Source organism: Fusarium fujikuroi, chromosome FFUJ_chr01 (assembly GCF_900079805.1).
Source record: "Fusarium fujikuroi IMI 58289 draft genome, chromosome FFUJ_chr01".
Taxonomy (NCBI): Eukaryota; Fungi; Ascomycota; class Sordariomycetes; order Hypocreales; family Nectriaceae; genus Fusarium; species Fusarium fujikuroi.
The window spans coordinates 2,630,131-2,641,919 of NC_036622.1; the positions used below are offsets into that span (position 1 = coordinate 2,630,131).

Sequence of the window (11,789 nt, forward strand, 5' to 3'; positions counted from 1 at the left end):
GAACAAATAGACATCTTATCTTGGTCAGCTGCCTTGTTGTTGCCGCCCTTTTAGCGACTAAAGCACTGAGCATATCGGGATACTCCCCCAGATTTCAGTGTTAGTTGCAAGCGGAGATCGCCACTTTCCTGTTTCCAGGCACTGTATCAACATTCGCTGCTTGCCGACAGACCTTTTCTCGTTGATTATTGGTCAATTTATTGCGGAGGAAAGGCACATCAGGTTCCTGGTTAGCCCAGGTAAGGTACCTAGGTAAATCATTGCTTCAGACCGTGTAATTGCGGCATCAATTGAAAACCACCTACCTACCTTACGTTGATAATAAATCAAGGTAGAGCAGGTGAGATATAGTGTTTAGAAATCCCAGAAAATGTTACCTATCAAATAGAGAAATAGCATAGAACAATGTGATTCGGTAAGGTAGCAAAGTATCGCGCTTTTCCTAGAGCAGCCTCAGAGCTTCTCGTTCTCGGCATCGAATCCATCTTCTTTGTAGCGGAGGCCCCGGGGATCCTAGCCCGTGCTCCACTATTTCGCTTACCAGCTGAACTGCAATTCCGACTGGCCCCCAGCCTACCAACCAACTCAGCCTCTTCAACCTCACTTCACTCATCACGTCGAATCGCATTGAATTGTTATCGCTGTGAAGTGAGGGCGCGCATATCTCGACTCAAGCGCTATCACCCCATTGAATTCTTCTTTAAGACTGCGCTCGTCAATTAGTTTGTCTCCCCATATTCTTTGATCTCCTGCTCTTTTCCCCCCTTATCCCTCTTGCAGCTCTTCCAACTCGTCGATCCAGCCGCATCCGCAGCCTCGCGTTCTCCCTTCCTCCTCACTCTTTGACGCGGCATACCCGTCAGCGGTTCTCAAACCATTCTTCTTAATTCTTCTCACGCTCATTCTTCGCCCAGGGCGCGTTGTCCCCCAACCTTCTTCTTCATGGCGCCTCTTTGGCAACCTTCTTTTTGTTCCCTCCACTACCATTTGTCCATACGTTACTCAAGATAACCTCTCTAACGTCGATCATGTTACCAAACCATAGATAATTCCTTTACATTCCTCGCCAAGTGCACAATATCGATCCGCGAAGGCTCACCCAGAAATATCGCTTTCTTTCATGCCGCGTCGCGTCGCTGGCAACGATACAAACGATGGACTCGTACACATCTTTTCGCGACGCTTCAGCTCGTTCTCCGGTTGATCGTAGTTGGAGCCGAGATGACTCGCGTACCCGAGATGAGCGTCCTGACCGCGGGGACTCATTTTACCGTGGGAGATCTCCAGGTTCGTACTCCAAAGGCGATTTTGCTTCCTGCCACCAAGTAGTGGCAGGCTTCAGCACAGTGAAAATAGACAAAGCTTACAAGTCTCAAGGCCACGACCGCCGCGATCGCCGCCGGTCTCGCTCTCCAGCCACTGTCGACCGCTACGAACCTAGACCCCGACGAGACGATCGAGATCGTGATGACAGACGACGCATGCAGTCACCACCTGCCAATATTGACCGATACGTACCTGGTCAGGATTCCGGGTCAACTAATCCAACTGTGAACCCCATCCCCGACCCTTCCAAGCTCCATTACCAAGTTGGCTTCTCCTACTTTGGAGAATGGTGGAGAATGAACGAGAAGATCAAGGAGGAGAAGGAGCGCATGCGTACTGGTCGACGCCGTGAACCGGAACGTGCTCGCGGCCCAGAAGATCGCGAAAAGGAGAAGGCCAGGATCCAAGCTGCCTATGATGCTTATAAAGAAGAACTTCAAGCCAAGATGGCGCGGACATTTGTTTCTGAACATAAGAAAGAGCAATGGTTCAAGGAGCGATATGTTCCGGAAATTCGTGATGATTTCAGAGGAAAGCTGAACGAATACCGACGCGGTGCTTACAGCCAGTGGGAGCAAGATCTTGAATCGGGCACTTTTGATGACTTTTCTCTCGAAGGTCTTCCCAAGAGTGAGAGTAACGGCAGTGGCGGTGTAGTTGAAAAGGAAGAGGGAGAGGCTACAGCCACAAATGAGATCCTGGGTGTTGGAGATCTGGTTCCAGTCAATGGTGCTGACATCCGCGACGAGAGCCAGTTCCAGCCAACTCTCTTGATCAAGACCATCGCCCCACATGTTAGCCGCCAGAACCTCGAGGCCTTTTGTAAGGAACATCTCGGCGAGGAGGAAGGTGGCTTCAAGTGGCTTTCTTTATCTGATCCCAACCCAAGTAAGCGGTACCACCGAATTGGTTGGGTCATGCTTCACTCTTCATCCGAAACATCACTCCCCGTAGACCGCGTTGAACCCAAGGATGAGGATGGTGATGAGGCGATAACATCTCCTCAGCCGGTATCTACTGCCGACAAGGCTCTGGAGGCCATCAACGGTAAGACTGTCAAAGATGAGGTCAGAGGAGACTTTGTTTGCCACGTTGGAGTCCATAACCCACCTGTCCATCCCCGAAAGAAGGCTCTGTGGGATCTCTTCTCCGCCCCTGAGCGCATTGACAAGGACCTCTTGCTTGTTCAGCGAATTGTCAACAAATTTGAGGAAGAATTCGGATCCGATTTCCAAGCCACTCTGAAAATTGAAGAAAAGGTCGAAGACCTGAGAAACGGAGGTCAGCTTCAACCAGCTGTGGTTCCAACCCCTGTCAAGAAAGTCAAGAAGATCAGAGAAGTGGGAATGGACGAAGCTATGGACGAGGAAGAAGACGGCGTCATTGAAATTGAGGAAGAAGAGGAAGAGGAGGAGGGGGCTGTAGAAGATGAAGAAGTTGATGACGAGGATCTCTTGGTAAAGAAGAAACAACTTGATCTTCTGATTGAATATCTGCGCCGCGTCTTCAACTTCTGCTTCTTTTGTGTTTTCGAAAGTGATTCAGTTCACGAACTTACACGAAAATGCCCTGGTGGCCATTTGCGCAGACCTCGCAGCACACTTTCGTCTGCCGCGAAAGCTGTTGCTAGAGCCAGCGCCAATGGAGAGCCCTTCCCAGGCAAGAAGAGGGGCGAAGGAGCAGAAGAGAACGAGGGCGAGCTTACTGAAGGTGAAAAGAAGTTTCGAAACGCCTCAAACAAGACGGAGCAGCAACTGCTTCGAGCGTTCAACTGGGTTAAAACTTTTGAAGATAAGCTTACCCAGATTCTGGACCCTCAGTCTGTCGATATTCGAAAGCTGGGTGGCCGACCTGCTGATGAGGCTGTCGATGAAGAGCTTCTTAAACATGTGAAGCAGGAGGACGAACACAAATGGCGGTGCAAAGCTCCCGAGTGCTCCAAGCTGTTCAAGGAAGAGCATTTTTGGCGCAAGCACGTTGAGAAGCGCCACGGTGATTGGCTTGATAACCTGAGGCAAGAGGTAAGTTCTCGCCGCGTCACATTTCATCGTGCTTTACTAACCAAGATATTTAGTTTGAACTCATAAACTCATATGTAATGGACCCCTCTCACATTGCACCCTCAAGAACCGACGCAAACTCAAATGGTCACTTCCCGCCTTCCAATGGCCAATCCAGTAGTGGAACACCACGAGGCTTCAACCTGCAGAACTTTACCATGAACGGTATGATGGGAGGAGGTATGCCTGGCTTTCCCATGGCTCCTGGCAACTTTTCGCCCATGTTTGCAAACATGCAATCCGGAAGTTGGAACCCTATGGACGAACGCTCTAGCGGAGGACCTATCCGCCGTGGAGGAATGGGTGGCGGACGAGGCCAATACCGCTCTGGACCTTATGATCGCCGAGGCGGCAACCGTTTTGACGGTGGTCGTAACCGCAATGGCGGGTCACGCTGGGGTGACGGCGCTGGAGGTGCTGCAGGTGGACCTCGGGAGGCAGTCCAGGGCCGAAGCCTCAAGAGTTATGAGGATTTGGACCAGGTTTCGGGTGGTGGAAGTGGTGAGCTCAATTACTAAACTGCTCATTATGCTTTCCTTCCAGAGCAATGCGATTTGGACGCTTCGGAGTTTGCTGCTTTTCTTAATATCAACCACTAGGTACCTGGATCATGGAAAGGTCGCTGCCTTTAGACTCTATGTATCATATGCCTACACATGTTGCTCTCATGCTGGTTTTTGATGGACAAATAGCCCTGAAAATAATGGTTACCTACAGAATGCTTCTTATATCCAATTGTTGCCCCCTGTCCTCCTGCTCAAAGGTCCCAAGAAACGGCGAAGATGCCTAGAAGGCGGTTGCAATTCTGCACATAGTCCTGTGGGCCTTACTGGTAGGAACCCTGATGCAAGTTAGAACGGAGCAAACGAAGGCTTCATGCGTGATTCAATTAGCTTATTAGTTGATATACTGTAGAAGCGTTCCTAGTCCGGTACACCTGTGAAGGAGTGTTTCAACTTTGATCCAGTCCTAGAAACTGAGAACGTCTTAGTGGAAGAACCTGTAAGCTTATGCTACAATATCTGGACTATTCTGAGTACTCCAATCTTTACAGGTCCCAATCGAAGTTTTTAAATGGCAGTGAGTTCATTGAGATCTCGGTGAGTCTCGGTGAAGATAAGCTAGCGCAGAGGGAGGGGGTGTTCATGTCCTTTGCCTGGCCAATGATATCCTGCGATAAGATATTTTCGCGGCCACACATCCCCACCGCCCACCTTTTTTTTTCTCCAGGCTTGTCCAACTCTGCCATCGCGAACGCATTGAGGCTCGGATCTTTCAAAACTTCAAGATCGCAAAAATGGGACTCCTCGCAGAAAACAAGACGTAAGGGGCACATGTTCTCAAGCCGCCTTCTTCTACAGCATGCGCTAACCAACTACAGTCGACGGAAGATCAACAAGGATCCAAACAACACAAAATGGACTAAAGATACGAATACTTTCGGCCACAAGATCCTGCGAGCTCAAGGCTGGCAACCGGGCCAGTTCCTCGGAGCACAAGATGCGCCGCACTCGGAATTGCACACGGCCGCCAACGCCTCATATATTCGCGTGGTGCTTAAGGATGACATGAAGGGACTGGGCTTCAGCAAGTCGAAAGAGGATGAAGTTACTGGTCTAGATGTCTTCCAAGATCTGCTCAGTCGGCTCAACGGAAAGACGGATGATGCTATAGAGGAGGATCAACAAGCGCGACTCGCTGTGAAGACGCACCACTTTGTTGAGCAACGATACGGAGTCATGAAGTTTGTCTACGGTGGCCTACTGGTGGGCGACGAGATGAAGGGAGTGGAAGAGAAGAAGGCCGACCAGCAAACAGAGTCAAACTCCGACGATGACGTTGTCATGGAGTCTGCCCCTGCACTGAAAGAATCCAAAAAGGAGAAGAAGTCTAAGAAGAGAAAGGCAACCGACGACGAGGACGACGAGGAAACTACAAGTCGAGAAACAGATTCGAAGAGCAAGAAAAGACGCAAGGAAGAGCGAAAAGTAAAGGAGGGCGACATTGACGACGCCAGGGCCAAGAAGAAGAAAGAGAAAAAAGAGAAGAAGGAGAGGTCCCTCAAAAAGTCTACAGAGGATATCTCAGACGACGAGAACGTCGAAGAGCGCTCAAAGAAGCGAAAGTCCAAGTCCAAGTCCAAGAGCCGGTCCCCCGAGGGCTCAGACGAAGAAAAGGTGAAGGAAAAGAAGTCTAAGAAAGATAAGAAAGATAAGAAGAAGCGCAAGAAGGAAGAGCAAGCATCCGAATCAACCAGCACATCGGTCACGCAGAGCTCTACGCCTACGGCTTCGGTCCCCGGAACAGGAGCCACAACACCATCTGGCACATCGACACCTAGAGGGAGCAGGAATTTCGTGCGGTCACGATTTATTGCGCAGAAGCGACAGGCTGTGCTTGACACCAAGGCACTGAACCAGGTATGTACTACTCGTCACAGATACATGGCTAGGTTACTAAACTTGTACAGATTTTCATGGTTAAAGCATAGAATACGAAGATGTAAACAGGTTGCTTGGATACGCACTTAGAAGCACCTAGACTAGATGGTTGCGGGTATTTTTAGCGTAACTGTCGGATATACGAATGTATATTACATTGTTGCGGAGGCGTCAGGTTGCATGGTAATGTTAGAAGAACATTTTATTGCATTATGAAATAGCTGAACCAGGATTTTATGGTAAAGGCATCTATCTTCCTCAGCAGAAACAGTTTCGATTTGGTGAACAGGGCGAGAATGTGTCATCGCGGGATACAGCTTCTTGACAGTTTTGAAGCATGGATTTTTATATTAAACTTGCAAATCACGACACATACTTCACTAAGTCGGAATGCAGAAAATTGGATACCATAGTTTCATTTTGCTAAGTATTTCAACATCTCAATTGGCTTCGCCTCTTAGACTAATTACTAAACGCAAACAAAACAATACTCGAGGGCCCAAACACCCTGCAATCCGTCATCATAATACTAATAATAATACAGTGCCAGTTCTTTCAATTTGTCGTCTTTTCGTTTCATTTATTTAGCAGCGTTCTTGCCGAAATTGCTGTTACAGATGTCAATATCAGAGACCAGATTTGATGTGATAATAGTGACGTACTTGTGGAAGAACTGACTGAACATGCCACCCTTTGCTTGTTGGTCCGACATGCTCGCACGACGGGCGGCGTTGGCATCGCCGGCTCGCTTCTGTTCGCTGAGGCTGGCGAAGGCTGGCATGAAGCCTGAGCTCTGATAAGTGTTATGTTAGTGGACTGATGTTTACAAAAGAGGTGTAAGGCGGAACTTACTCGGCGACGGCTGCTGACATTGCCAGTAGGAGCAGTTTGAGGAGCACCGGAATCCATGGTGTCGGTTATTTGAAATGATTTAAGTGAGTACTGAGTTGATTCGTGGGTTTGGATGTATATCCTTCGTTGTTATGGCCTGGCAGTAGTGTTTGGGGTATAATGTAGGTAGGTGGTTTGATAGAGGAGAAGTTTGAGCTAAATGGAGGGGAGCAGATGAGTTTATATCTTGTGAGAGGGGGGGAGATCAGGCCAGTCCACGTCGATCCATGGACCTTTCCCTCTCTTGTTGCAGCAAAAGGGAAGAGCGAGTGCTACTCTGTCTGAGCTAGGGATGCCTCTACCAAGCCAGGGCTTGATCTCGCGTGCCACGGGAAGATGTCAATCACCCATCATCACTGTAGAGCTGCAAGCGAACTGGCCAATAGACGCATCAATACATAAGCTTTGCCGGACATCCCATTCAAACGTGCCGGCCATTCTTTTTGGAGCATAGCCAACCAGACCATGACAAAAGTGGCGTCCCCATTCGCCTCTGTTTTGCTGTCTGTGACAGTTCCCTTGGGGAGCTATTATGGCCAACCAGCACGTTGCGATCGTCGCATACTGGAAAAGCTTCCCTACGAATCTGAGGTAAAGTTTCGAGGGGGTCGAAACGGTGAAACGATGCGCATCTCGCTTATGAACAGTGAGCATCATGACTCTTTGATCCCTTTACTAAGACCGCTGATCCCTCCTACAATCCAAACGCGGAGAACCTGGGAGGTCTTGTCAATGCCTCAAAGCAGAGCTGAGAGAGGTCACACCACCCATCAACTTGGCAGGGGAATCACAACCGCCAGTAACTGTACGCGGGGAAGGACGCCACAGGCGTTTACCGTCCCCAGGCCGCAACCGACGAGTAGCTACCTACCTTAGGTATCATGCATATGCCAATGCTTGCTTGCAGGCAGCGTTGCATTTTACAAAGTTCATGAGGATCAATTGCCTACTCCGAGCTGCTCGATTGCTTCCTCGAGACGCGGAGCGATATGGAACTGTGAGCATTACGTAGGTACAGGGTGCAGGCACATCCTCGATAGCCGTCATGAATAACAGACGTCAAAGTCGTCTCTGGATCTCAATGACGAGGTTTGAAGTGGATGCACCCGTCCTAGTCTGCAGACATGCGGGGCGGGGCTCAAGGGTCGTGGGGCCGATCTGTTCGGAGCCGTGGGGCCCAAGCGCCATCGAGAGACAAAGCTGACAAGGAAGATGCCGAAAGCGGGGGAACGCAGTAGCTGGACTCGCAACTTGCAGTCGTGGGTTATCATGTAATGCCATCGATCACATGGAAAAGAACCAGGCTCACAGACACTAATACCAGTCTACCATTAGACACGTTAGGACAATACTAACTGCCGAGAATCCTCAAAACAAGGGTCCCGCTGTCGTGTGCGTAATCACCGTCAACGATGTGAATTGCTTTGTTGTGGGGCGCTATCTCTGAGACAAGCTTCACTGACGACACGACTCCATCTTAAGCCTCGATTCCCGTCTCTAGTCAGGGTCTGTCCTCATCAGCCATCATCTCGTCAGGGGACCCCTAATCTCAGATCCAGACGTACATACGTATGCTTGAACGAAGTTTCCCAATTTGTTTCTCATTTCGTCTAGTCATGATACTACCAGCTGCACCGGGTCCTCTAGATGCCGCTCTCTAAGACACACAGCAGGCATCATACGTATCTTTCCTTTGTTCTTATTTTTTTTTACCTATTACAGATCCATAAAAAACCTTTTACTCCTTCTCTAATCTCACAGCAGGGTTTCGCTCGATGAAGTTGAGATCAACCTTGTGGCCCAGCAGCTCTCGGATGTTAGAGATCTTGTATTTGATCATGGTCGGTCGCTCCAGGGACAGACCCCAGCCAAACACCCGCATGTCCTTTGGCAGGCCCATGGGTTCCAGCATTTCAGGTCGGAACATGCCACTGTTTCCGATCTCCACCAACTTGCCCAGACCCTCGTGATAGCTGAAGATTTCCATGCTGGGCTCGGTGTAAGGGTTGTAGGCCGGCTTGAACTTGAGGTTGGTGATGCCCATCTTGGCAAAGAAGACTTCCATGAACTCCATCAAACCACCAAGGGTAAGACCGTAGTCGGCGATAACACCCTCAACCTGATGGAATTCAGCCAAATGGGTTGCGTCAACTGTCTCATTTCGGAAAACACGATCAATAGAGAAGTATCGCGCTGGAGGTGGGCGTCCATCAGGTCCCTTCTGCGCTGCTAGCTTGTAAAGCATAGCCGTCGAAATGGCAGTAGTGTGGGTTCGGAGCACCAGTCTCTTAGTCTCCTCCGCTGACCAGGGGTATCTGTAACCGATTGACCCAAACTTGCCGTTCTGGTGGACCTGCTTGATGTTCTCCCAGTACTCCTCTGTGTTCTGTCCTTCCTCTGATCGTGGCGCGTCTCCCACCTTGGGGTCTGAGATGTAGAAGGTATCTTGAAGATCACGGGGCGGGGTGCTGCTGGGGCACGAAGAGGGCATCGAAGTTCCAGAATCCAGTCTCGACAAACTTGTTGGTAGGCATCTCCTCGAAACCCATCTCGAAGAAAATCTGTCGAAATTCGTGTCGGACCTTGTTCAGGGGGTGAAGTGCGCCAGCATTTTGGTCCGCGCCGAGAGCCTTGAAGTTGTAGGGCTTGAAGTTGGCAGTCTTCCATGATCCAGAAGCAATCATGTCGGCTGTCAAGTCGGTCTCCTCCTTCTGAATCTCGAGGGCGAACTTTGGGCCCTTTTCAATCTTGAAGCTGATGACCTTTTGCATCTTGATAAGTTTTCGTTTTCGCAGATCGGTCAAGATTTTGGGCTCGTGTGTCCGTGTCTCCTTGATCTTCTGTAGCTGCGCTCGGGTGACATCTTCGATGGACTCAGCCTATTACTTGAGGTTAGCTCACAGTTGGATCCAAATCCATATATAGAACTTATGAGCTCGACATACAGTGGCTACCAGCTTGCCGTCGGCGCTCTTCTTAATCCACTTTTCCTTGAAAGCCTTGCCCTGTCCGACTTTGGTCACCGTCTTGTCGCCAATGGCCTTCTCAAGGTCCTGGATCGATAACCCCTCCACGGCGTTTCGAAGCGCCTCAAAAACACGCGCCTCATGACTGCCATGCTCGGCAATTTGCTCCGCTTCGGGCTCAAGGATAGCCTCTTCCTTATCAATTGTCTCGTACATGATCATAGATCGTGAAGCCAGACGGTCAAGTGCAGCCTTGATGTCCTGGAAGGCGATGGCGGGGAAGGCCTCTGAGGAGAGCAAGGGGCTTTTTTCCGACAGGGCCTGAAGGATCTGGGAGGTGAGATCCCCTGAAGGAGCGGAGCTTGAAGTCGTCATGTCGGAGGATTTTGGGTTGTGAGGAGCCAAGAGCAAAATGGCGAGCTGGCTCTTCTTGACCTGTCGTTGTTCGTCTGAGTCACGGAGGGCAGAAATTATTTGGGCCGTTGGAGTGCTGCGTCGCCCACCATACCTTAGCGGTCCGATGGCGGGGTACTCTGGTAGGTGCTTGTGGGAAGGCATCGTCCCGCCATCATCGGGCCATTCTTTTTCCGGCCAGAGTGCCAAAAGTAGGACCCAGGTATCTTTAGTAGGTATGGATGAGTCTGCCGATGCACCTAAGCCCTGGCGGTTGTTACATGTAATCCCTGCAATCTTATCATGGCGCCTCAAGTCGCTTCATGTTGCAACAACTCACTTCAATTCACGAGCCTGCTGTAGTCGATATCATACATTCCCATAGCGCCAGTCGAAACTGCATTGCTATACATACCTTGAATCTATTAGACAACTCTCTGCTGCAGCCATACACCTTCCACCAACACTTCATGAGCCACACGTGCTTCTCCTGAGCTGTCACCCTGCTCATGCAGAACTAGCTCCCCTTCAGATGCAGATGTAGATGACGATACTCGAGAATGAGCGATGATGCCTCGCCGAGCTCTACGGCGCCGAATGAAGCTTCCACGGCCGAATCAGTCAATGTTTCATCCGGCAGCCGTGTCACATGGAACCTACCACGCGAGCATTCGAGATCAGCTCGGTCGCGCGCCCAGTTGCACCCTCAGCGTCGCAAGAAGAAGAAAAGCAGGAAGAAGCGCAACCCTGGATTAGCGAGAAAATTGGAATTTGTCACACATTTGCTCAGGAGTCTTGATACCCTGGTTTTCGCGGAGCTGAGTGGATTGTACTATATGGAGTATGTTCGACCACTTGCGCATCTTTCCTGAACTCCGCTTACCAGTGATGCCCCTCTAGGTGCTCAATGTTTCGATTCATCCTAAGATCTGTTGGCCAGTACTTATACCTCACGCCGAAGGATGAATCATTCCCGTTCTTAATGCCTGCGAGTCCTATACACGTGTGTCTCGTTCTCATTCCCAACATCATCTGCATACTTCTGCATATCTTTGTTTCTCTGCCTGTCGGTCCTGACTACCACCGAGGCTATATGCACGGTGGCCTGGTGATCGACTTCATAGGGCAAAAACCCCCCACCTCTCGCATTTACTATGTTCTAGTAGATGTCATGATCCTCGCCGTCCAATGCTTAATGCTGACGGTCCATACTGAGCGGGAGAGACTACGGGTGACTCTTAAGACCTTCCGACCTATGGTACCTGACGTGGCTCAGGAGATGGGTCCTACCATAGAAGATCTGGATGCGGAAGAGCGTGGAGTATCAAGGGACATGCCCGGCTCATTACCAGCTGATGAGGAGGACGGCATCGAGTTGCAACCATTGCGACGCACCAGTACAACTGAAGAGGCCAACTCAACCTCGGGAGAATCAGAGCCGTCGGCTAGAGAACCACCGATCGATGAACCAACACGGTCACATCTGTCTGATGTCCTGAGTTCCGGAAATGCGATCATTGGCGAATATCATGTCCTTCACTCACTTCACAATGCAGCGTTGAATATTGAGAGAACAGCCGCATATTCTCTCCGTACAATTAGCTATGGAGCAACTATGGCTTCCATTGAAGCGCGGAGACGAGGTCTCAATGTGCCAGCTCGAACAGTTCAGAACGATAGACAATGATATCAATTTAGCGCGTTTGAATAAT

At 50.0% G+C, this 11,789-nt stretch overlaps 5 protein-coding genes; 3 read left to right on the forward strand and 2 right to left on the reverse strand.

Annotated features, from left to right (window-relative positions):
- Positions 1 to 1,221: 1,221 nt before the first annotated feature.
- FFUJ_01294 (related to arsenite-resistance protein 2) lies at positions 1,222 to 3,904 on the forward strand (the record flags this gene model as incomplete). XM_023580327.1 has 3 exons in its annotated part: positions 1,222 to 1,291; positions 1,378 to 3,347; positions 3,401 to 3,904. 3 exons carry the CDS (start codon positions 1,222 to 1,224, stop codon positions 3,902 to 3,904), a joined length of 2,544 nt encoding a protein of 847 aa, XP_023424260.1.
- Positions 3,905 to 4,683: 779 nt separating this feature from the next.
- FFUJ_01293 (related to component of the ribosomal RNA processing machinery) lies at positions 4,684 to 5,877 on the forward strand (the record flags this gene model as incomplete). XM_023580340.1 has 3 exons in its annotated part: positions 4,684 to 4,709; positions 4,768 to 5,806; positions 5,857 to 5,877. The coding sequence occupies 3 exons, from the start codon at positions 4,684 to 4,686 to the stop codon at positions 5,875 to 5,877; spliced, it is 1,086 nt and encodes a 361-aa protein (XP_023424261.1).
- A 530-nt stretch (positions 5,878 to 6,407) lies between these two features.
- On the reverse strand, positions 6,408 to 6,736 carry FFUJ_01292 (uncharacterized protein; the record flags this gene model as incomplete). XM_023580351.1 has 3 exons in its annotated part: positions 6,408 to 6,435; positions 6,490 to 6,620; positions 6,680 to 6,736. The coding sequence occupies 3 exons, from the start codon at positions 6,734 to 6,736 to the stop codon at positions 6,408 to 6,410; spliced, it is 216 nt and encodes a 71-aa protein (XP_023424262.1).
- Positions 6,737 to 8,456: 1,720 nt separating this feature from the next.
- Positions 8,457 to 10,242, reverse strand: FFUJ_01291 (probable phenylalanine-tRNA ligase beta chain; the record flags this gene model as incomplete). XM_023580362.1 has 3 exons in its annotated part: positions 8,457 to 9,189; positions 9,239 to 9,597; positions 9,664 to 10,242. 3 exons carry the CDS (start codon positions 10,240 to 10,242, stop codon positions 8,457 to 8,459), a joined length of 1,671 nt encoding a protein of 556 aa, XP_023425495.1.
- A 395-nt stretch (positions 10,243 to 10,637) lies between these two features.
- On the forward strand, positions 10,638 to 11,764 carry FFUJ_01290 (uncharacterized protein; the record flags this gene model as incomplete). XM_023580373.1 has 2 exons in its annotated part: positions 10,638 to 10,918; positions 10,978 to 11,764. 2 exons carry the CDS (start codon positions 10,638 to 10,640, stop codon positions 11,762 to 11,764), a joined length of 1,068 nt encoding a protein of 355 aa, XP_023424263.1.
- Between the last annotated feature and the right edge of the window lie 25 nt (positions 11,765 to 11,789).